The sequence below is a fragment of the Mauremys mutica genome, chromosome 1, assembly GCF_020497125.1.
Source record: "Mauremys mutica isolate MM-2020 ecotype Southern chromosome 1, ASM2049712v1, whole genome shotgun sequence".
Lineage (NCBI taxonomy): Eukaryota > Metazoa > Chordata > Testudines > Geoemydidae > Mauremys > Mauremys mutica.
The window spans coordinates 185555183-185579420 of record NC_059072.1 but is presented as its reverse complement, the minus strand read 5'-3'; the positions used below and the strand labels follow the sequence as shown (position 1 = coordinate 185579420).

At 41.7% G+C, this 24238-nt stretch overlaps 1 protein-coding gene across 5 annotated transcripts in view; it reads left to right on the top strand.

The window, feature by feature from the left end:
• ROBO2 (roundabout guidance receptor 2) overlaps positions 1–24238 on the top strand; it is an 855475-nt gene that overhangs the window by 735713 nt on the left and 95524 nt on the right. For all 5 annotated transcript variants that reach the window (XM_045002137.1, XM_045002139.1, XM_045002138.1 and 2 more), the window contains 4 exons: positions 4692–4773; positions 5503–5668; positions 7943–8109; positions 14831–14952. In XM_045002137.1, coding sequence (XP_044858072.1) covers positions 4692–4773; positions 5503–5668; positions 7943–8109; positions 14831–14952 — 537 coding nt within the window. The remainder of the gene's footprint in view (positions 1–4691; positions 4774–5502; positions 5669–7942; positions 8110–14830; positions 14953–24238) is intronic.

The window sequence follows — 24238 nt, the reverse complement described above, 5'->3', positions numbered from 1 at the left end:
GTGACTTTAAAAGACATGGAGCTTTTATTGATCCTTGAGTGGCTCATTCTTTAATACCCATTTTCCTTTAAGGCTCAGAAAGATACACCTTAAACCTTCTCAGTGCAGTAGCACGCATTATTTGAATCAGACACACCAGGAAGAAAGACTCAACACCATAAATTGGTTTAAACTACGGTTGTCGATTAATTGCAGTTAACTCATGCAATTAAAAAAAATTGATCATAATTAAAAAATTAATCATGATTAATCACAGTTTTAATCGCACTGTTGAACAATAGAATCCCAATTGAAATTTATTAAATATTTTTGGATGTTTTTCTACATTTTCAAATATATTGACTTGAATTACTGCACAGAATACAAAGTGTACACTGCTCACTTTCTGTTATTATTGATTACAAATATTTGCACTGTAAAAATGATAAACAAAAGAAATAGTATTTTTCAATTTACCTCATACAAGTGCTGTAGTGCAATCTCTTTATTGTGAAAATGCAACTTACAAATGTAGATATTTTTTGTTATATAATTGCACTAAAAACAAAAGAGTGTAAAACTTTATAACGTACAAGTCCACTGAGTCCTACTATTTGTTCAGCCAACTGCTAAGACAAACAAGTTTGTTTACATTTACAGGAGATAATGCTGCCCACTTCTTATTTACAGTGCCATCTGAAAGTGAGAACAGGTGTGTTCGCATGGCACTTTTGTAACTGGCATTGCAAGGTATTTACGTGCCAACTATGATAAACATTTGTATGTCACTTCATGCTTCAACCACCATTCCAGAGGACATGCTTCCATGCTGATGATGCTCATTAAAAAAAATTATGTGTTAATTAAGTTTGTGACTGAACTCCTTGGGGGAGAACTGTATGTCTCCTGATCTGTTTTACCCCCATTCTGCCATATATTTCATGTTATTGTAGTATCGGATGCTGACCCAGCACATGTTAGATTTAAGAACACTTTCACTGCGGATTTGACAAAACACAAAGACGGTACCAATGTGAGATTTCTAAAGATAGATACAGCACTTGACCCAAGGTTTAAGAATCTGAAATGCCTTCCAAATCTGAGAGGGACGACGTGTGGAGCATGCTTTCAGATGTCTTAAAAGAGCAACACTCCAGTGCGGAAACTACAGAACCTGAAGCACCCAAAAAGAAAATCCACCTTCTGCTTGTGGCATCTGAGTCATGATGATGAAAATGAACATGTGATGATCCGCACTGTTTTGGATCGTCATCGAGCAGAACCCATCATCAGAATGGATGCATGTCCTCTGGAATGTTGGTTGACATGAAGGGACATATGAATCTTTAGCACATCTGGCATATAAATATCTTGCAATGCTGGCAACGACAGTAGCATGTAAATGCCTTTTCTCACTTTCAGGAGACATTGCAAACAAGAAGCGGGCAGCATTTTCTCCTGTCAATGTAAATAAACTTGTTTGTCTGAGCGATCTGAACAAGAAGCAGGATTGAGTGGACTTGTAGACTTTAAACTTTACATTGTTTTATTTTTGAATGCAGTTTTTTTGGTACATAATTCTACATTTGTAAGTTCAACTTTCATGATAAAGAGATTGCACTACAGTACTTGTAATGTGGGTATTGAAAATTACTATTTCTTTTGTTTTTTACAGTGCAAATATTTGTAATAAAAAATAAATATAAAGTGAGCACTGTACACTTTTTATTCTGCGTTGTAGTTGAAATCAATATATTTGAAAATGTAGAAAACACCAAAAAATATTTAAATAAATGGTATTCTATTATTGTTGAACAGCGCGATTAATTGTAATTAATTTTTTTAATCACTTGACAGCCCTAGTTTACACAGGAAGCTGCAACTTTTATGAATTAAAGTCTTCTGTTAAGGCTACCACAGCAACAAGGAGTCCAGTCCAAACTGAAGTCCTTTAGACAGGACCAATCTCAGGGCAGGCTACAATTAGCTCCCCTTCACCATAACCAACCAATAGGGATTTTAGCATCTTACCAAAATAATTGTCACTGCCCTTATTGCATACAAGTGTTCACTGTATATGTCGAGGTAGCTCATTGCAGTACATCTAATGGGTATGGTCCTTCTCCTTAGCTCAATGCTGACATTTACTCTGGAGCCCCTACATCACCTTGCCCATGCTTAATAACAACCACACTGGACCCCAGGCCAAAGTTGTGATAAACCTTGAATGTGAATCTACACAATTCCCCTATGTGCCAAGTATACCAGTTGCTGTGAGGAAGTGGAAAAAAATTCCATACCCATGTCAATGGTGACAGGAAAATTCCTTCTCTGCTCCATAAAAGCCACTTGCTTATTATTCATAGCTTGCCCAGAAACCCAGTGTTAACCAGGAAAAGGAGGGAAAGTGCTTAATAACGATCATAATCCAGCCATATATTCAGATTTTCAGTTGTCTCCCTCCATGTCCTTAAAAGCAGCCAGTTGGCCGCAGTCATTGGGAGGGGATGGCTGATCCACAAACTATGTAGAACGGGGTGGGCAAACTTTTTGGCCTGAGGGCCACATTGGGTTTCTGAAATTGTATGGAGGGCCTGTTAAGGGAGGCTGTGCCTACCCAAACAGCCAGGTGTGGCCCAGCCCCTACCCCCTATCTGACCCCCTCTGCTTCTCGCCTCCTGACAGCCCCCCTGGGACTCCTGCCCCATCTAACCCCCCCATTCCCTGACTGCCCCCCGGGACCCCTGCCCCATCACCCTCGGAACCCCTTTCCACCCTCCCACCGCCCAATCCCACCCCTCCTCTCATTCCTGACTGCCCCCCGGAACACCTACCCCATCCAACCACCCCATCTCTCTGTCCCCTGACTGCCCCGGAACCCCTGCCCTAACTGCCCCCCACCGCCCCAGCTAACCTCCCCCGACTGCTCCCCCAGGACCCCTGCCCCCATTCAACCCCCCTGTTCCCTACCCTCTGACTGCCCTGCCCCCATCCACACCCCTGACCACCACCCCGAACTCCCCTGCCCTCTAGCCAACCCCCCCCCTTGCTCCCTGCCCCCTTATCGCGCTGCCTGGAGCACTGGTGGCTGGCGGCACTTCAGCCGCGCTGCCCAGAGCACTGGGACAGGCCACGGCAACTGGTTCACATTTTGAATATTTCAGCTTTTATCAGAGAGCCTTTCTGAGTCAGGGCAGCTGCATCTTCTTAAAATTCGGGCCATGCTTATACAAATCTACTAAACAGTTACATCACTAATTACCTGTCGTGCCCTGTCCATAACAATAGTATACTGCAGCGATAATGTGTCAGAAGCAGAAAGTGCCAACACAATTCAAACATGATAAACTTCAAAATCAATTAAAATATATATCAGCAGATATTGTAAAGAGCATCTTGCTGATTTGCCTCAACAGCCATCTGGAAAATCAAGCTATGAGCACATTGATTTCAGTTCCAGTTTAATATAGCTCAGAGCACACACATACTATTCCCTTACAGTCCAATAAACCATTTTGGATTTAGCCCTATATCCATTGAGATGTTCCAATGCAGTCTTCCCCCAGTGAATATAATTCTTCTCTCATATCATCAGAGTCAGCACTCTCCCCACTTCATTTCCATCTCTGGGCTAACATGCTTTACACACAGCAGGTTGGGGGCTTCTGAGTAGACTACACACTGTTGGCCAACTGTGGTATTCCATTGATCTCAATCAATTTCCCCAGACCAGTCTCCTTCAAATAACAATATATCAGGGGAAATCAGTCAGTGTGATGGAAAAAAAATAAAAAGAAGTGGGGGGAAATAACTCTAATAGTGTCAATGTGACCACAAACAATTTCCCCAAATAAACTCTGCATATCTGGATCATTTATGTGAATATAATGCTTTTCATCCCAAAACACGTCTCAAACCCCAGACGTACAGCGCCACTGAAATGCACATACAGCATCACTGAAACCCCTCTGGTGTGGAAGGCAGCTGCTAGCTCATCAACAGGCTCACTCCACTCTGCATAAAAGTGGAGAGGGAAGAGGGAATTTTGGCCATCCTTACCCTTTAGAAAATGTTATGCATGAGGACTTTAATATCCATACTAATTAGACAGGACTGATTTTAAAGTCTCATCTAAAAAGACCCATACATGATAAACTGCATAGTAATACTTCCTCTACAACAGAAGAATAAAAGGAGGTGAGACAACCCTGCTGGGACTGGAAACTGTAAATCAAGGCAGGGATTATGAAACTGAAGCTTAATGTCCTCTGAGAAGTGAAATCTGTACCCATTTCACAATTTAGACACACTTTAAATTATAATTTCAGTCACATCTATGTTATGTTATATTTTTACTGGAATTCACCTGGATCTTCCTTCATATATTAAAAAACATTGGTGACATGTTTTAAATTAACCATTCTGTAATGCCCATACCCTGTACCAATGACATTAACAATATGAGAATTAGAATAATGGGCGGGGGGGAGAAAAGAGAGTGAAACTATTAAGAGCAAGTAATCTTATTATAGTTCGCTAAAAGTAAGCCACCATTAAATGATTATTTGAGAAATGTCTGGTGTCCTTTAGTGATGTACAATGTAGGTTAAGTCCTTCTTATTTTACATCAAGAAATATTCAGAAAAAAATTGAGAGGATTGTGTCACCTGATGTTAAAGGTTTGTCAAAAATTACCATTTTTGTATGACTAGATATCTGACACTGGCACTTACACATGTGTGGCCACAAGTTCAAGTGGGGAGACATCCTGGAGCGCTGTGCTAGAGGTGACAGGTAAGTCATGTCAGAGGCTTGCCATTCTCTTGGCTTGTGTTCACTGTATCATAGCAGATGTGTTTTAAAGGGAACCAGGATTGAGACTACTATATTTTTTGGTAGAAAGGCTGGATATCTTCATGCGCCTTAGATTTTGGTATTATTATCTCTAAATCTCCATTGATAGTACAACCAGTTGTATTAGTATCAAGGTACGTTGGAGAGCTATATCTAGTCTCAAGTGGAGTATCAACAAACTAACTGTTTCCATGCAGGAAGGCCCTTATGGCCATGAAGAATCCCACTGAAGTCACTGGGGCTTCATGTGGGGTGAAAGACTCTACCTAATTGGAGATCCTTTTGTAGGATTGGGAGCTTTCTCATGCCTTCTATTGACTGATGTGTTGACATTTTAGGTGAATCTATTCCAGCTATTAAAAAATAAATAAAGTAGACTAGGCTGTCTGCCTCCTCCCCTCCTTTTTCTTTTATTGTTGTTGCTTTCTTTGGTTTGTTTTATGAGCAAAAGCTTCTATAAAGACCCACAGCCAATCATCCAGTAACATAAGCCTCTAAATGTAAACCTGACTCTCTGTTGTTATTGTTAAGTTAGGTCAGTAAGCACTGGGGCCATTGTGCTGACTATCGTAATTATTTGTATATTTTTTTATTTTTGCTCCTCTTTTTTAAAATCAAATTGTGCAGTCAAGGATAAAAGTTAACTATTTTTTTATTTACCCCTTACAGAGTCTGGTGGAGCAACAATCAGTAAAAATTATGATTTGATTGATCTTCCTGGGCCACCATCCAAACCCCAGGTCACTGATGTTACTAAGAACAGTGTCACCTTGTCCTGGCAGCCAGGCACCCCTGGAAGCTTACCAGCTAGTGCATATATCATTGAGGCTTTTAGGTATGTGAAAATTTCTACTTCTAATCTCTTTCCTTTCTAATTTTGTTTTAACCCTAGTGTTAACTATGCTCCTGGTATGATGGTACTTGTGTGGACATCTGCAAATTCAATTAACTCACTAAAGGCCTTATCTTTGATGACATGGAGTTCATTCTTAATCTTCAAGAATTTCTCCTTTTTATTATTAACCACCTATTTCTTAATAGAACTTTTAGACAAGCACTAGACTATTTCTTCAGGTCAGCAAAAGTATAGCTTGACTATGCATTCACTCATCTGTTACTTTTTTCTTAATCCCTGAAGAGGGATAGCTCAGTGGTTTGAGCATTGGCCTGCTAAGCCCATGGTTATAAGTTCAATTCTTGAGGGGGCCACTTAGGGATCTGGGGCAAAATCAGAATTTGGTTCTGCTAGTGAAGGCAGGCGGCTGAACTCAATGACTTTTCAAGGTCCCTTCCAGTTCTAGGAGATAGGATATCTCCATTATTATTATTTTTAATCCTGATCATCACTGAGGGTTTCAAATGAGAATGTTGACATTCAGATTGGACAGCGTGAGAGGAGGTAGTTTAATTAGGGTTGGGCAAAACAGATTTTTAAAAAAAAGTTAATAATAGAATTCCCTAAACCTTGAACATGTTGGGATGTTTAGTCTTAAAGCAGAACCTAAAAACAAAAACAAACAAACAAACAAAAACACCTTTTGAAATTCTAGTATGTGTATACCACATGGAATAAAATATATCATTTAAAAAACAAACATCTGATCATTTAGAGCTTGATCCTACAAGTCTGAAGTCGATCAGAGCTGAAGAGCTGAGCACCTCACAGGTGTGCACAGTATTTTGCAGGACTGAGCCCTTAGGTCACAATTCAGCAAGTTACTTAAATCAATGGGTTACTTGTGTGCTTCAAATTAGGGTGATGTTTAAGGACCTTCCTGAATCAGAGTCTTATGTGAAAGAAAAGGAGTAAATATATTTTTCCTTTTAGTTAGCATGGTAGTCTGTGGTCATCTAAAATATGTACAGTAATAGCTCAAAAGGCTACAATGATGACTACTCATCCTTCTACATAAATATCTATGTACCATTTCTAAAATATGCAAATAATTGTTTTCCATAAAAATGGTAACTTCCAGTATGTCTTTTGACTCATATGAAAATAGTGACTACCTTTAATAAGCCCAAATGGAAAAGACAGAAAAACTTTCTAATGAATAATATACAAACGACAGCTATGAAATGAAATCCTCTCTTTATCCTTAGCAAAAGTTTCCATTTGTCTTTACATAGCTGCAGTGACATCCCACTGATGACTCTAAAAATCACCATATATTCATAGGGAGCTGTTTTTAACAATCACACTTGAGATCATTACAGATGCAAGTGCTATATTCTGTTTATAGGACAGTCCAGCTGAAAACATAAGCACAGGAAAATATATTCATGCATTTTTCATTTACAGTTGTGTTTTTGAAAGAGTCAAAAGTAATTTTACATATGGATTTAATTCAAGGAGAACACATTCTTTTAGCAAGACAATTTATTGGCATAATTTACCCTGTAGTATAGAAAGTTATTCTTTTAACAGGTTTATTATTTTCATACATTTGTTCAAGAGGGCCCCATTTATCATTCACATTTACTTTTCCACTTTTCTGTATCTGTTCATTTTGCAAGTATTTATTTTAGAGGGCTAACATGTATTAGGAAAGGCTTTCTCTTCAGCTGGGCTGAAATATTTTTATGGTACTATTGTTTTGTTTCATAATGTGGTCTACCCTCTTGATGAATTAATTAAAACCAGCAGAACTGTTTCATTTTTTTTAATTGATCTTGTTATTTTTTTCCCCCAGTGGTTAACCTTGGCAAGGAAATGAAACCCAACTTCTTTTACAAATCCTTTCTCTCCCCAGTATGTAAAAGTTTGTTATAAAGAGGAGGGTGATGAATTGTTCTTCTTAATCACTGAGGAAAGGATAAGAAGTAATGGGTTTAAATTGCAGCAATAGAGATTCAGACATTAGGAAAAACTTCCTAACTGTAAGGATAGTTAAGCACTGGACCAAATTACCTAGGGAGATTGTAAAATCTCTGTCAGTGGAAGTTTTTAAGAACAGGTTAGACAAACACCCATCAGAGATGGCCTAGATAAACTTAGTCCTGCATCAGTGCAGGGAACTGGACTATCAGGGACACTTCCAATTCTGTATTAGTATGATTTCTTTTTGCTTTAATCTGTAGTCTTCAACCATGTTTTTTTTCATTGCAGCCAATCTGTGAGCAATAGCTGGCAAACAGTTGCTAATCATGTAAAGACAACACTCTACACTTTAAGAGGATTGCGACCCAATACAATCTACCTGTTTATGGTGAGAGCAATCAACTCACAAGGTCTGAGTGACCCCAGCCCTATGTCAGATCCTGTCCGCACACAAGGTAATGTCAATCATTAATTGTTCACATGATCTCCAGTTGTATCCAGGAATTCTGCTTGAATTACTTGATAATAGAAAGAAGGGTGGAAAATCTCTGAAAATTGAGCCAATTTAGTTCAGCTGCTTTCCACCACTCTGGTAACTCAAAACACTGTAAACCCACACAACCTGTAAACCCCAGTTTAATTCCCTGCTGCACTACAGGCTTTTTGTATAACCGTAGACAAGTCACTTAAGACCAGATCTGTAAAGGTTTTGAGGTGCCTAAAGATGAAGATAGATGGCTAGTGGAATTTTCAAAAGCACCTAGATGCCCAACTCATATTGGGCTCCACTAGATTCCTATCTGCATCTTTAGGTGCCTTAATACCTTAACAAATCTGGCCCTTAGTCTGTCTGGGCCTCAGTTTACCATCTGTAAAATGGGGATAGTAGCACTTCCCTTCCTCAGAGGGTTTTTGTGAGGATACATATGTTCAAGATCATGAGGCACTAAACACTATGTTAATGGGGGACATATAAGTATGATACAAAGATAAAAGCCAGGTCTACAGCTAGATTTCATCACCAGAGTGGCACAAAGCAGCCAGAGTGTATGAATCAGTCTGGCCCAATATTTTTGCAGAGAATCAATGTGAATCTAATTCATGCTGAGAATTATTTTAAAAGATATTCTGAGACACATGTGTGTGTGTGTATGGACATATTTTATGTTCTCTACATTCATCTACTGAATACTAAACTAAAAAGGATGGCCTAAATAGGACTTCTCAACTGTAGGACAGCTAGTGCAATTAGATGAAGATGGCCTGATCCTCCATTGCCTCCCATCTCTTACACCTGTACAAAAAGGGTGTGAAATGCTGACAAACCAGAATGGTTGTTTTATACCCAATTTACTCTCTCTATGCTCAGTCTAAATGAATATGGTGAAAATGGACACGCTTCTCGGTGGAGCACAGGTTTGTCAATGCATTGACCAAATTCTGCACCCCACAGCATAACTCTTCATTGAACAGATTGGAAAACAGTTATGAACAATTGTTTACTCAGACTTATTCCTGTTCACGGATGATTCAGAGTAATCTCCTACAATTCATTTACAGAAAGGACTTCTATGGTTGTGCAGTGAGGCAAGGAGGGTGTACACAGCTTTTCCACCCCTGCAGAGTCACCCAGAGTAGTAGCCACAGCACTGGTAGGAGACCCTAGGCTCCTCTCTGCAAAGGGGCAGGGATGGGTGAGAACAGATGAGGAATGGGCAGAGGCTTGGTTTTTAAAGGTCTGTTGCAAATTTTTGCTCCCCACCCCCACTGCATCAAGGAGACTCCAGGTGGGATTCTGCTTTTCAAAGCAGTACGCTTCCCATCAGTTCCCCAGGGATGTGCGGCTCTGCACCATCCCTGACTTTAAGCTCCATGCTCATAGCACAATCTAGCTTTTGAGAACTCTTATGTTCCACATCTTTATATCTGACATACTGACAAGAGATTTGATTTCAGCAAAAATAGTTCTTTTCATTAGCTTCAGGACATGTTGTAGTTTCCATTTCCACAAGCTGTTCGCCAGCCACACATGGTGCAACATGTAGAGTATGCATAGCTCTTTGATACCTTACCATTTAGTAGAATTAAATCATAACATCAATTGAGAATTAGCATAATGTTTTGATGTGATTTCTAATAATGCTTGGATTCAACTCAGACTCACAAAGGAAGCCGACATGCAGTAAAAAGCCTGTTCATACTAGCCATTGCAAAGTAAAGAGGCAATTAAAGCAATGGTACGTTATATTAATTCACAACAGGTATCCATGATAACTTTTATGTCTTAAAATTTGGTTTCATTAAATAAAAATATGGCAAATAACATGCAGGGTATACTGGGCAAATTTACACCATTGGATTGCAAATCCTTACACTGAGCAAGAACTCCTCAAGCCATTAAGAGCACTACTGATCGCTTGTATGTTTAATAACCATATATTCAGAAACACCCTTGAATAATATTGAAATAATAAACTCTAAATAAAACACTTCCAAACATACTAGGTTCATTGGGAGCTACTAGTTGTTGAGGTCATGCTCTAATAAAGTCCTTTGTAACTTCCAAATAAATACATGGTTCTCGCTGGCATGTTGGTCACCCAGAAGATGTCTAGCAAACACAACTTGAGGCTAGCCCTCCTATTCTGAGGAGCTCTCAAACACCATATTGTTGTTTGGCTTCTGTCAGGTGGTCTCTAATCTGGTATATCTTATTTCCGGGCAACCCCAATTGCCATACCTTTCAGGGTGGCTTGGGTCTGATCTGTTCTCTCCTTCCTGGACTACCCTGCTATGGTCTAACTTCTCTATGGCCAGCACCAAGTTTTTCAATGTCATGAACAGTGTTTTTCATATGTGAACAAAGTTTCAATTTCAGTGGCTCCCCTGGCTCCTGTGCCATCCTCCCCTATCCCAAACTCCCTTTCCCAAGCTCATCCAACCAGCCAAAAGTATCTCTAGCTGTGAGCCTGCTAAGAAGTACAGAAGTGTAGCCTCCCGCCTGCACTAGTTATCAGGTCTCCTTCTAGGATAAGTTCCACTAGGGCAGGGACTCTCCTCTAGCATGATAGGGACTGTGAAGCTCCTAAGATTTGCAGAAGAGTAGCTCCCCCCTGGCAGATTGTCTTAGCCGCGTGGCATGGAACAGTCCAATCACATCTAGCCAATAGTTGCACATTATGACATTTTTATTTTCTATTCCTTTGAAAAAATATGTTAAGAAAGCATTAAAAATGTACAATTAATCACTTGAAATCAAACAATGACTACAGTAAGGTTGCCCATACAATCTAACTCTGCCCCTTTGTGACTCTAGGGTAATTTTTCATAACACAATCACACCTAATTTCACAAATAATACAACAGAATATCACACAGTATTCTTCTATAGCAGGAGTGGGCAATCTTTTTGGCCCAAGGGCCACATCGGGATTGTGCAACTGTATGGAGGGCTGGGTAGGCAAGGCTGTGCCTCCCCAAACAGCCTGGCCCCGCCCCCTATCCGCCCCCTCCCACTTCCTGCCCCATGACTGCCCTCTCAGAATCCCCAACCCATCCAACCCCCCCTACTCCTTGTCCCCTGACCGCCCCCTCCTGAGACCCTCGCCCCAACCATCCAATCCCCCTGCTACCTGTCCCCTGACTGCCCCAGCCCCTATCCATACCCTCGCCCCCTGACAGCCCCCCTGGGACTCTCACCCCCTATCCAACTGCCCTCTGCTCCTCGTCCCCTGACCACCTGCCCCGGGTTGGATAGAGGGTGGGATGGATAGGCGGTGGGATACCGGGACCCCCACCCCCAATTGCCCCCCCCGCTCCCTGTCCCCTGACTGCCCTCCCGACCTCTATCCATATCCTCGGCCCCTGACAGGCCCCCTGGGACTCCCACTCCCAACCCTCCCTGTTCCCCATCCCCTGACCGCTCCCCCAGAACCTCCACTCCATCCAACTGCCCCCCTTCCTCTTCTGGATGTGGCCCGCAGGCCGTAGTTTTCCCACATCTGTTCTACAGCTTTATATACAAATGAGTAGCATCTTGTAGGTCAGTGCACTACTCTGCGTAGGACAGAAAAATCGATTAAACAAGTTTACATGAAAATCACATGCACAAAGACTGCTCCAGAATAATTATACCCACATCCTATGGTGTGGTTTGGTTAAAAAAGTTATATTGGAATGAGTTTGGAAAAGCTGCCTTATGAGTTGGAAAGCATTTTATTTAGGATCGGCTAGGTATTTTTCAGAAAATATTTGAACATGTTTCAGAGAGAAATATTTATTGGCACCGTATTTCACTTCCCTCATCTGTAAAGGCACATATGCTTAGTGCCATGAATCCAACGACATAGGGTTCAGTAGCAGAGGAACACAATGTAATTTTAGAAACCTAAAGAACATTTTCTATACCTAACAATGGCATGATTTGAAGATACAGTATCCTGGGATCTTCCTGGGTCTTGGACTTACTATTTCCTGCCCTGGACATCAGGTGACTGTAATTCTGGGAGAGAAGGACATATTTCTCATTCAGGTTGATTTTGAAAAATGCAGCTATCTGAAGTTGCTAGACATTTAGAATGCAGACCTTGGGAAGATGGATAAGTGGGCAGAATGCCGATATAGAAAGTTAAAGTTGCATGCAAAATGCAATTAATCACATGGCTAACACTAACACATGTAGGTTCTTGTGTTTGGTGTAGTGGTGATATCCCGCTGTAGCTCTAATTAGTAATTTTTTTATAGCTTATGGACATTTGTCCATATTAAACAAAAATACACACTGTATACACAATATATTTTTCCCTCCCAAAGGGGGATATAATCATAGCACGCTGTTGGTTCTGTACCATTGGTAGATAATATTTTCTAAGATTTAATCATGGGTAGCTATGGGAATTATTTTATATCCAGTATAAAAATGTTTTGTAGTTAGTATAAGTTATCTTTCAATAAACAAGTCTGAGTTGCTCTGTTATAGATTTATCTTAATATCTGTCTTTTTTTTTTCACTCACTTTGAATAGGCATATTTTGCTGAGCACACCACTTCTGTACCATTGCTAACATTTCCATATTTGGATTATATTCCCTTTGGGAGGCCCATAGACTCATCCCACACATTTGAAAGTCAATAGAAAGCCTGTGTAGATAGTGTCTCTTTGGTGAATCAAAACCCATAATATTGCTTGAAATATGAAGCTGAAATCTGGACTATGAAAACTAGATTTTTATCTAAATCCTGAGGACTGAAGTATTTGAGACATGCTTTGAATGTTTTTCTTTCTTAAGAGCAGTATTATCTCTACTTTACATAATGTTTTTCCTGTTAAGAGAACAAAGGCCCACATATTACTCTCCCATACCCATCAGACAGAAAAGATGTCACCTTGTTTGAGTCTTCCCTTTATGAGGTGAAGAGTTTGCAGCAGCATATATGGGGAAGTAAGTGTGGTCAATGAAACCAATGGCTCCAGTGGATCATCCTTGAAATCTGAGCAGAACTCATGTATGCTCATCCGCTTTGTAGCAGGCCTCTGGGCCCTCTTTCTCCTCTAGGAGCACAACTCTTGTGAAGTAATTGAATCTGAGTACCCTGCCTGTTCCACAACTCCCTGCCCTTCAGGGAGGAAAGCAGATACCAAGGGAGTTAGTGATGGTTTCCAGTAGCAGTAAGTCCTACATGGATTTCCACTGGGAATTCTGTGGTATGCATACGGACATGTACCATGTTCAGTGGCTCCTCTCTGACTCTTAACCCAGAATAACACCTCAAGTTCCCCAGAGTACTAGTGCACCTCGTGGGAGGGATCCTCAATTCTTTCCAAGGGCAAGTTTGGGAAGAATGTGGTGAAGGTGCACTACTCCTTCCATAGCCCTACGGAGGTTTCTATGCTGACTTGCTCCCTTCCATGCTATGTTGTGGAGAAGAACATGAGGCCCAATATTTGAATATATGGAATTTTGAAAACATTGGGACAGAGAAGTGTTTCTCAAAGTGCTGCATACTAGGGAGCCAGTTCACCACACACTAGATCCACGCACAGAAAGCCACTTCTCTGAGCAGAAGGGTGATTCAGTCACCTCTTCAGGTCCTTCTCCAGGTGGTCATGGGATGCAGATGGGTAGGCTCAGAGTAAATGTGAACAGGATGGGGAATGAGTGGGTAGACCAGAGACAAGACTAGAGGGATTCACATTTTGAGGCCACACTCAGTAAAAACAATACAATTTCAGGTTGCATAACTTTTTCCACATAGCGCCACGGAAATTCTGGAGGTCCACTATTGCCAGGGAGCAGAGCCAGATTGGTGTGGTGGGATGGAGCCTCCACACAGATTGCCCTGACCTTACACAGAGCCACTGTAACCTACCTGGTTTCAGATAGGGAAATCCATGTTTTCCTTCCCCACCCTTCTGCTGAAGGCATGATTTGGACTAATCTCTGCAAGATAATCCTTGTGGAGTTTTTCTCCCATGTCTTTTTTTATGTGAGAAGGGGCAATTTGACCTCACAACTTTATCCCATTTTGAGACATGAACAGCTGGAAAATGTATAAATTTTCTATAGTGGAATAGGCTTAAATAACAGGAAATTGCTATTTTTAGTATGGTTCTCTGTCTTCTCTCACTTTCTAACTCTAATTTTGTCAAACTGAAAAGGAAAGGAAATTGTAATACATATTGAAAAGGAGGGAAAATTTGAAGAAGCATAATGAGTGTAACATACACAGTTTAAAAACAAGCAAATGTACATATTCAGCTTCTGCAATATAATTTGCTTAGATTATACAAACTTGTGCTCTAGATTTGCAGGCACACTGGCACATCTAGACTATTATCATCTGAATATTTCAAAGCATGTGAATATGGTATCTCACCAATCACTCACTAGCTGGTAGGGGAAAAAATGTTTTCAATGACTATTTGGGCTAGAGAGGAACATTTTCTAATTGCCTAACTAATAGAACATGTGGTGTTTGTTTATGGCAGTGAATGTTTACTTGGTGCTTTTCAGAGTTCATAGGTTAATCTAATCTGCTGCATTGTTTTTGAAAGTGATACAAACTAATACTATTTTAACCCAGTACATTAAATTTGTCAGTCCTCCTAATGAATTAATGATACAAGTGAGGCTCCTTATTAAAATAATCATTTCGTGTCTGTGGTTGGCCTGGCAGATATCAGCCCACCAGCACAAGGAGTGGATCACAGGCAAGTCCAGAAAGAGTTAGGAGACGTCATTGTACGGCTACATAATCCTGTTGTGCTGACACCCACTACAGTTCAAGTCACCTGGACAGTAAGACTTTTCTAATTGCTACCTTTCATTGACAGCTTTAATCTTGTTTACTTGTCCCTGCAATTCTTTCTCAGCTCTGAAAAACCCTAGTTTGACCTTAGTACAAGTGGCCAGATAAGCTAACATTGTACAGACAATGAACAGTGTGCTAAAGGAATGGATTCTTTCTTTCTTTCTCTCTTTCATTGTGTCTATCTGTCTTTGTTGAAGTCAATCAGGTTCAAAAGCTTCACATGTAGCACAAAGCATGTTAACTGACTGACAAAGAAGATCTTTTTAACAGAATGTGTCTTAACCCATAACGCAAAAATGTGACTGATGCTTACACTAGTCTTCAGTGTGTAAATTGAGTGTAATAAGCAAAATTAAGTATCAGAATTAAGGATAAATTGATGTTTTCATAATCTCTCTCTACTTCAATCCTTGGGGACCTCCTGCCACAATATCCCATTGCCTGGTGACCTTTACTTGCAATAATGATCTTCCTACAAGGCACCTGTGGACGGATGTGCGTGCATGGTCTAAGTATGTAATGGTATTTCATTCTATAGCACAAGCTCTAACTTCACCTGATGGATTATGGAAGGCCTGAATCTCTTTGACATTACCTACAACATCTCTGTTTAAGAGGTCAAACTATAGGGTTAGAGCTCCCGAGGACTAAGTTTATAGTATTTAGCTTTCAAAATGCTACATTTCTTTTCCTGGCACTTCAGGGAAGGGATTTGTAACCATAGAAGCAGAGATTTTCTAGGGCACTACACACCACAAATGAGTGCTTTCTTCTTCAGGCAGTTACCCTGTGGAGGGGAATACCAGATCGGAGAGAGTGGACTAAGCACCACAGCAGTGCCATCAGTGCACAGGGCTTGAATGATTATTTTATATATGCTGCTGCAGGGATCCAGGGCACAGTATTTTTTGTTTACACATGCACTGTCACTACAGCCAGCAGCTAATGAGTCATGTAGACTATAAAAGAGAAGAGGGGACTGAAGATGAGAACTGTGTATATGTATTGGGTGGGGGAGAGGGTGTGTGGTGAATTTTGCAGCACTGATGTAAGGCTTATTGCCTTTGTACTACAGAGCCTGGCTTGGTGGGGACTCAGACCTAGGTCCTACCAAATTCACAGCCATGAAAAATGCATCATGGATCATGAAATATTTTCTCCCCCTGTGAAATCTGGTCTTCTGAGTGCTTTTACCCTGTACTATACAGATTTCACAGAGGAGACCAGCGTTTCTCAAACTGGTCCTGATTCAAAAAGGGGTTGCAGGCAGGGGGGTCGAAGGTGTGTGTGTGTGTGTGTGTGGCAAGGCTATTTTAGGAAGGTCGCGCTATTGCCACCCTTACTTCTGCCCTGCCTTCAGAACTGGGTTGCTGGAGGGTGGTGGCTATTGTCCGGCTGCCCAGCTCTGAAGGCAGTACCGATGCCAGCAGCAGCGCAGAAGTAAGAGTAGCAATACTGTAACCCGCTATACAATAACCTTGCGACACCCCACTCCTCCCCAAAAATCCTTTTTCGATCAGGACCCACACAATTATAACACTGAAATTTTGGATTTAAATAGCTGAAATTATGAAATTTACAATTTTTCAAATCCTATGACCGTGAAATTGACCAAAGTGGACCATGAATTGGTAGGGCCCTACTCATACCACATCCCTGTTCAGACAGATTTGGGGCTGGACAGAGGCAGGCTTGGAATAGAATGGGAAATTCATTGACTTAACTTTTTCAGAGGACTATAGGAAATATTTCACTGCATCTCAAAGACTGAGAATGGGGGAACCCATTTATCTCCAGTCCTCAGATAATGGCTTTGTAACAAGCCCTCCTACTCTGGATTGGCATAGGGGGAGAATTTATCCCTAAACAGGCAGTTAGTACCTTCATGCATATGATCCATGGAACCAGGTATTACAGAGGTGCACTGGACCAGGTTGTATGGTCACCAATCTGTTGGAAATGGATCCAGTTGATGAGGTCTGATGTACTTCAAAGACAATTGGGTCTGGTCAGAGTCTAGTCACTATTCTCAGCTCTGGCTCTGTAAGGGGCTTTTTGAGGCTCAGACTTTTTCTGACACCCTTCTTTGGGATGTGGGACTTTGCAGTCCAGCCACACTGGACTCCCCCAGAGCTCCTCCTCATGAAACCCCCAAGTGGTTACACTGCTTCCCCCAGAGCTTCACTGATGATGTGGTCACACTGGGCTCCTAGTCCAAAGCCTTCAGGGACAACATGGCTGTAAAGCAAGGAACATGGTCTTAGCAAAGAAATTTCTTAACCATGCACTTTTACTCTAGAACAGTGGTTCCCAAACGTGTTCCGCCACTTGTGCAGGGAAAGCCCCTGGCGGGCCAGGCCGGTTTGTGTACCTGCCACATCCACAGGTTCAGCTGATCGCGGCTCCCAGTGGCCGCGATTCGCTGCTCCAGGCCAATGGGAGCTGCTGGAAGCGGCGGCCAGTATGTCACTCGGCCTGCGCCGCTTCCTGCAACCCACATTGGCCTGGAGCAGCAAACCACGGCCACTGGGAGCCGTGATCGGCCGAACCTGCGGATGCGGCCGGTACACAAACTGGCCCAGCCCGCCAGGGGCTTTCCCTGCACAAGTGGCGGAACAAGTTTGGGAACCACCGTTCTAGAAATGTACAGATCTTAGTCTGAAGAACAACAAATATCCTCAGACACACCCTCATCATGTAAGAGCCTCACCTCTTCTGTGAATCTGAAGTCTGTTAGCATTTCAGTCTGGGCAGAGTCTCTCCTGCCCTCTCTCTCTTCAGCCAGTTCTGCTTACATGTGGCGATGGTTGGTCTCCAACTCGGAGCAGCAGCTCTTCTTAAATACAGTCTCTGTCTCCTTTTGCCATGTGCTCAGCTGAAAAGCTCCAGCCCCTCCCTCAGTAAGGCACCGGTGCAGAAAACCCTTTGTTCCATGGGGGTGGCTCAGTAGTTAAGAATCATTCAAAGTTGATAGCCCCAGTTTGTAGTCCCCTTGGCTTCTCTGTGACAGTCCTTCAGTGAAGCGTCAAGAGCCTTTCCTGGGCAGGATAGCTATCAGGAATGCATTTAAATAGGCTTGCCTTGGGCAAGGTTAGATGTGTTCATCAAATAGTACAAAATGGAGGTCCTAGTAAAATAGGGCTTCAGAATACAAAATGGAGTGCACCGTTTGATCCAGACACACTCATTCTTTCCACCAGGAAGAGATTAAATAATGTGAACAAACTCTCACAGTTGTGCCTACCCTGTTTTTCATAAGGAAAATACAAATTGTTGTGGTTTATAATATCAGCTTTTTTTGCTAGATCCCTTGATGTGAAAAGCAGTGACCCTACACCATCTACCAAGCACACACTGCCCACCGGTAATACATCAGAATTGCCCTAAAGAAGGAAGAGATTGGGGAGGGAAGGGGAAGTTAGCACTGCTAATTAGAAAGTTTCTAGCAATCAGGACAAAACCATTTAATTAACCACAGTCTCCGGGATAGCAGCCACACTATCCAGAGAGTAAAGCCAACTTTATTAATGTGGCATAAAGATCCAGCATAGCTAGCATCCAAAAGGAGACAGATGTCAGAAGAATGATGTGACTCTTTCCCTTCTGGAAATTCCTGTTTGAAATTCCAAATGCTTTGCTAGGTGACAAACCACCTAGATGCCTTTTTATCATTTTGATGGAGAGGGATAGCTCAGTGGTTTGAGCATTGGCCTGCTAAACCCAGGGTTGAGAGTTCAATCCTTCAAGGGGCTATTTGGGGATTGGTCCTGCTTTGAGCAGCGGGTTGGACTAGATGATCTCTTGAGGTCCCTTCCAACCCTAATATTCTATGATGGCTGGCAAACTTGCATCAGTCGCTCCCCTTCTTTGGGTTCTGTTACAGATTTTTAAAATGATTCTGAAATTGTCTCCTCTATTCCAAATCAGGACTTGAAATTCCAGAAATATTTTCCAGAAATAATAACTCTGTGATTTGCAAACTTTATATATACACCTCTACCCCAATATAACGCGACCCGATATAACACAAATTAGGATGTAACGTGGTAAAGCTGCGCTCCGGGGGGGTGGAGCTGCACACTCTTGTGGATCAAAGCAAGTTCGATATAACGTGGTTTCACCTATAACGTAGTAAGATTTTTTGGCTCCCGAGGGCAGAGTTTTATCGGGGTAGAGGTGTATGTATTGGCTATAATATTGCATCCAAATATCTATGTCAAAAGGAGTCTGAAATAGCAAAATTAAGCCCTCAAAAGTTAGGTAATGGCACTATTAAGGTTACCATTACAACTTACTTTTCCCCCTATACAGTCTTTAACTACATGGTCACATAGTATTTTTTCCACAGGACCCCCTGCTTCATTCAGTGAATGGGTAGTTGTTCAATATTTCTTTTTATCATCTTTATTCAAAGAATGCCCCCAGGCTTTATTTAATGCACACCATCCAAACCCTATACCAAATATAAAATTATTAATTTCCTCCTGGGTGCTGCTGTAGTGCTTTCACCATAGTGTCTGAGTGCATCACAAACATTAATTAATTTATTTTCACAACATGCCTGTGAAATTAGATGGTATCGTTATCTCCATTATATACATGGGGAACTGAGACACAAAAGATATCAATGCCAGAATTATTAAGTGTCTACTAACTTTGGGTGCTCAACTTGAAACACCTGGTACCTGATTTTTCAGAGTGTATGTAATCTTTATACATTCAAAGTACTGCTCCAGCTGACTTCAGTGTTAGTTGTGAGGGTTCAGCACTACTACAAATCTGGCCCCATGTGTGGTTGTTTGGGCACCCAGAAATTGAGGAACATGCTGGTAGTGGCCAACTGTGAAAATTCTGGTTAGGTACCTCTCCAACATCCCAAAGGAGCTCTGTGGCAGAGACACGGATATAATCTGAATCCCCAGGGCAGTATTCAGCTTTCTTTAACCCCACTCCCTCTCCAATCAATCCTCTAAAGTCTTCAATAGGGCTCTATATAGGCACTGGGGTCTGTCTATGCAGAGTTAACAGTAAAATAGGGGCCATATTAAGGAAATGTAGAACATGATGTGCCTAACTGAGGCTGTGAGGAGTCAGATTTATGTCTCTTCCTGTAAACATTTAAGTAACAGAGTTGTACTGGCACAAATATTTGCATAAAGCAAATCTTAAAGTCACAGGCACAAGTACTTGTGGAAACTGAATTTCACATTCCCATGTGTGACAAAGTTGGAATTTTCTGCAATACATTTATGAATGATAAGCATGGCAGTGATTTACTGGAGTAGGGATTACTACCATGTTGGTAAAAATGGTTAAAAAGCTGCCCTTGGATCAGAGCCAGAGCCACAAGGTATCTGTACCTGTCTGGGGTGGTATGAATGGGTTGTTAAAGGACTGTCTGAAACTGACCATATCAATTAATGATCTGGAAAGACAATTGGAACTCCAGTGGTCTGGACATTCACATCTAGCATCCAATAGCCAAGAGGAAGGAGATTTTTTCCCTCACCTCTCTGCAGGGAAGCCAAGCAAAGATCCCAAGTGGTAGAATGAAGGAGAAGGGCACCTGGTGTCTGTGTTAGGAGCTGAGATCAAAGAGATACAAGACACATGCATCTCTGGAACAAGAGATAAAGGGACAGAGAGACAGGCAGCCAAAATGTATTCCACAGCAGCTTTACTGGGTAGAGCCCTGATGTTGGCCAGTCTGAACTCTGTCTTCACATTTGCTTCTCTATACTAACGTAGGGGCTTCCCAGTGCTGTTTTCCAGTTGACTAATAAACCCTGCTCTGTTTTGGAAAAGTTGCCCAGTGTCATTGCAAATATTTGCTGAGGTGCATTGATCCCTGAAGAGGAAATAAAAGCTCCTGTTCAGAGACTATCTCAATTGGACTCACTGGGCAGAAACAGGAGTGCTGCAGCACAGAGGCTCAGTCTCGGAGGTGCTGAGATTGTATGGCCTACCCTTAAGGAAGAGTGGGACCCCTTTACACACTGAAGTGATTCCTCCAAAGGACTGTTTAAAATCTAGGAAGTAGCACAGATCCTGTGGATCCATGATACCATGTGTGTGAGAATTCACATCAGCCGTGCTTGTGTAATGCCGACAGGCCTCAGTTGTCAGTGAGCAGACTCAAACCTGGGACCTCTGAAGCTTAGTGCATGAGCCTCTACTGCATGAGCTAAAAGCCATATACCTATTAGCTAAGGCTGTAGAGCAGACTCATTAATCTCTTTCTCTAAGTAGTCTCAGTGCTACTAGATGCGCCAGAGCACCACACCCAGGAGGTGTATGGGTTACACTTGCGCACTCATATAATAAGAGAACGGAAACTATAGTATGTGACTTGTTTCACTAATCATAACTAGCCAACACAGCACATGATTAAAAAATGGCAAGACATTGAATAATTTTGAATAACACATATATTTGAGAAATGGTTGTCTGCTTGTGGGTGTCCTGTGACAAGAAGAAGAGACTACATGAGTCCAATACATTTTTCATTATGAATTATTTGCTCAGATCTAGTCACCATTGAAGGCATTTATGATATCTTCTTTTTAAAATGTTCTTTATTGGGGTTTGATTAAATGCCCAAGCGAGGATGTCATGTACTCCTTGTACATGGCAGGTTGCAGGGCTGCTACTAGCATGTCAGGCTTCTGCAGCAGATATGAACTGACTACAGAGCTTCCATCGTGTTGAGAGAGATACATGAATGCACTGCTACCTATAGACGTTACCAGCTCAAGTGAGGTATGTTATAAGTGGTGTCACCTAGTGGCTGTACATTATAATATTGTTTGAGCATTCCATTACAGAGGATACATTTCTAAATGTCAGGAAATGATGAGTAAACTCTGCTGTCTGAAAGAATTTGTATATGTAGGTGAAACACAGGCTGGAAACACTATATAATTCTGAACAAGATCTCTGCTATTTTACTGGGTTAAGACCTATGTTGCTGATTCTTTTTATGTTTCCCTTCATTTTTCTTTGTAATGGTATCAGAGCTCAGCTGATCTATGGGAAAATGGATTTTCCATCCCACAAAAAAAAAAAAAAAAGAGACTCGAAAAAAATGTTTCAACTCAAATTGGGACCAAAGGCCCAAATTTTGATTTTTTTTTAAAACATATTTCTGCATTTTTGTTTTTTGTTTCAGGTCAATCAAACGCTTTCATTTTGATGAATCCAGAATGTTTTGTTTCAATTTTGATTATTTGTAATTTACATTTTTAAAATTTAAAATTAAACAAAAACTTGTTTCAAAACAAAAAATTGAAACCATCTTTTCTAAAAATGGCAACGTGGGACTTTTTTACCCTCTCCCCCCAGTGAAATTTTGTCAAAATTGATAGAGTTTCACAAAAAATTTGGTTTTCTCTTAATGACATTTTCCAACAGAAAACTGTTTTGACCAATAAACAAATAATTGAAAAAAATTACCAGTTCTAATGCGGCACCCTCCTGCTGTCCCATCACTTCAAGAATGCAGCTTAATTCCCCTGCCCTGGTCTACTCTGCATTCATACTCTTTCCCTTTCTCCTCTTCTTTTCCACAATATTGTTTTCCCTCTCAGCCAAGAACTCACCTGTTCCCTATAATGTCTTTTCTTCTCTCTCCAATCACTGTGCCTTCCATGGAGTATTAGAAAGTTGTTCCGATGATACTAGACAGGTGGATGAACCAGCTGACTGATTCTAATTCGTCTCACTGCTCCTCACTCCTCTGCTTTCAGTCACACACTGTGCACAGCATAAGACACGGACTCACACAGATCATGGGAGCTGGGAGGCAAGGAACTGAGAGAGGGAGCCAGCTGGCTACCCATCCCATAGTGATGCAAGTAAACCCCATGGATTTGAAAGGAGTGGCAGACATAAGAAATTATGAGCAGCCCTTTAAATATTAGGTGTATCTCACTTCAGACTTCAGGAGTAGGGTCTTTTGAGTGATTTCAGAGCACACTAGGATCCTGCATCCATCCTTTATGGATATTCTGGCCAGGCATGAATGCTGGTGAATTTCCAAGGTTATGGTGAGTTCTTACTGCTGAACTTGGCACGGACTGAGATGTACAGTAGCCGTGACCAAACTCACAAGTTATTCCGCCCAGATGGAGAATTGCTATTGGCATAATTATAAGTAGTATCTTATTCAGGATATTGTGGGAGGAGAATTTACATACAAAAGAGTGTTCTGTAAAATGTCTTTAGGCTGTGGCTTAGTGGGCTTGTCCCCAGGAAGCCGTAGCTACAGGGTTGGCTAAGTGATGAATTCTCTGTGTCATATTTTTAACACCTGAATAGCCTGATAGTATAATCTAATGGGTTTAGAATCCATATAGCATTTGGTGGTGATGTGCATAGATCTGGAAAAGGCAGTTTCCTGTTCCATAGAATTGTATCTGCAACTAGTGCTAATAGTGCACAAAGTGTCACTAGTGTATTTTAACTGGTCCTATTTGTAGGTAAAACAAATGTGTTAGTTTAGTACAAAATCTATTGCCTACCCTGTGTAGGAAACTCTGATTGGTGTTACAGAGATTTTCTCTACTAAATAGTCATCATGACATAGAGATCAATTGTGCCTTTTAAGGCATCACATGATATTGGGAGCAGTGTAGAGCAGCAGCCCACCAGCAGTTATTCTCTGGTACCAGATTATATGCCCCTTGAAGGCATATGCACCCTCTTATTTGAAGAAAGAAAGGTGCCTTAGTTCCACCTCCTGTCCAGCTCTTTTGGGGTGGATAGCATTGCTATCTGTACTAGCTAGGAGTAGTCTGTGGCTGCATCCAGGGGCGGCTACAGGCACCAGCGCTGCAAGTGCTTGCCGGGGCAGCAAGCCGCAGGGGGCAGCCTGCCGGTCACTGTGAAGGCGGCAGTCAGGTGGCCTTCGGTGTCATGCCTGCGGGAGGTCCGCCAGTCTTGCGGCTTTAGCAGCAATTCGGCGGCTGGTATGCCGAAGGTGCGGGACAAGATCAGCCGCAGAACCGCCGTCAAATCCTCTTTACTGGCAGACCTCCTGCAGAAGCACCACCGAAGGCACCATGACTGCCATGTTTGGGGTGGCAAAAAACATAGGGCCACCCCTGGCTGCATCCTGTGTAGGACAAGAGAAGGGAAGCTTTTCCTCGTGTCCTCCATGATACTCCTTGCATATGATTGTGGGGCCAGCCACTGTCTGGCCCAAATACATGACATTAACAATATGTCAGGGTGTTTCAGATGGCAGTTCATAAGCACACACCACAAGTGAAATAA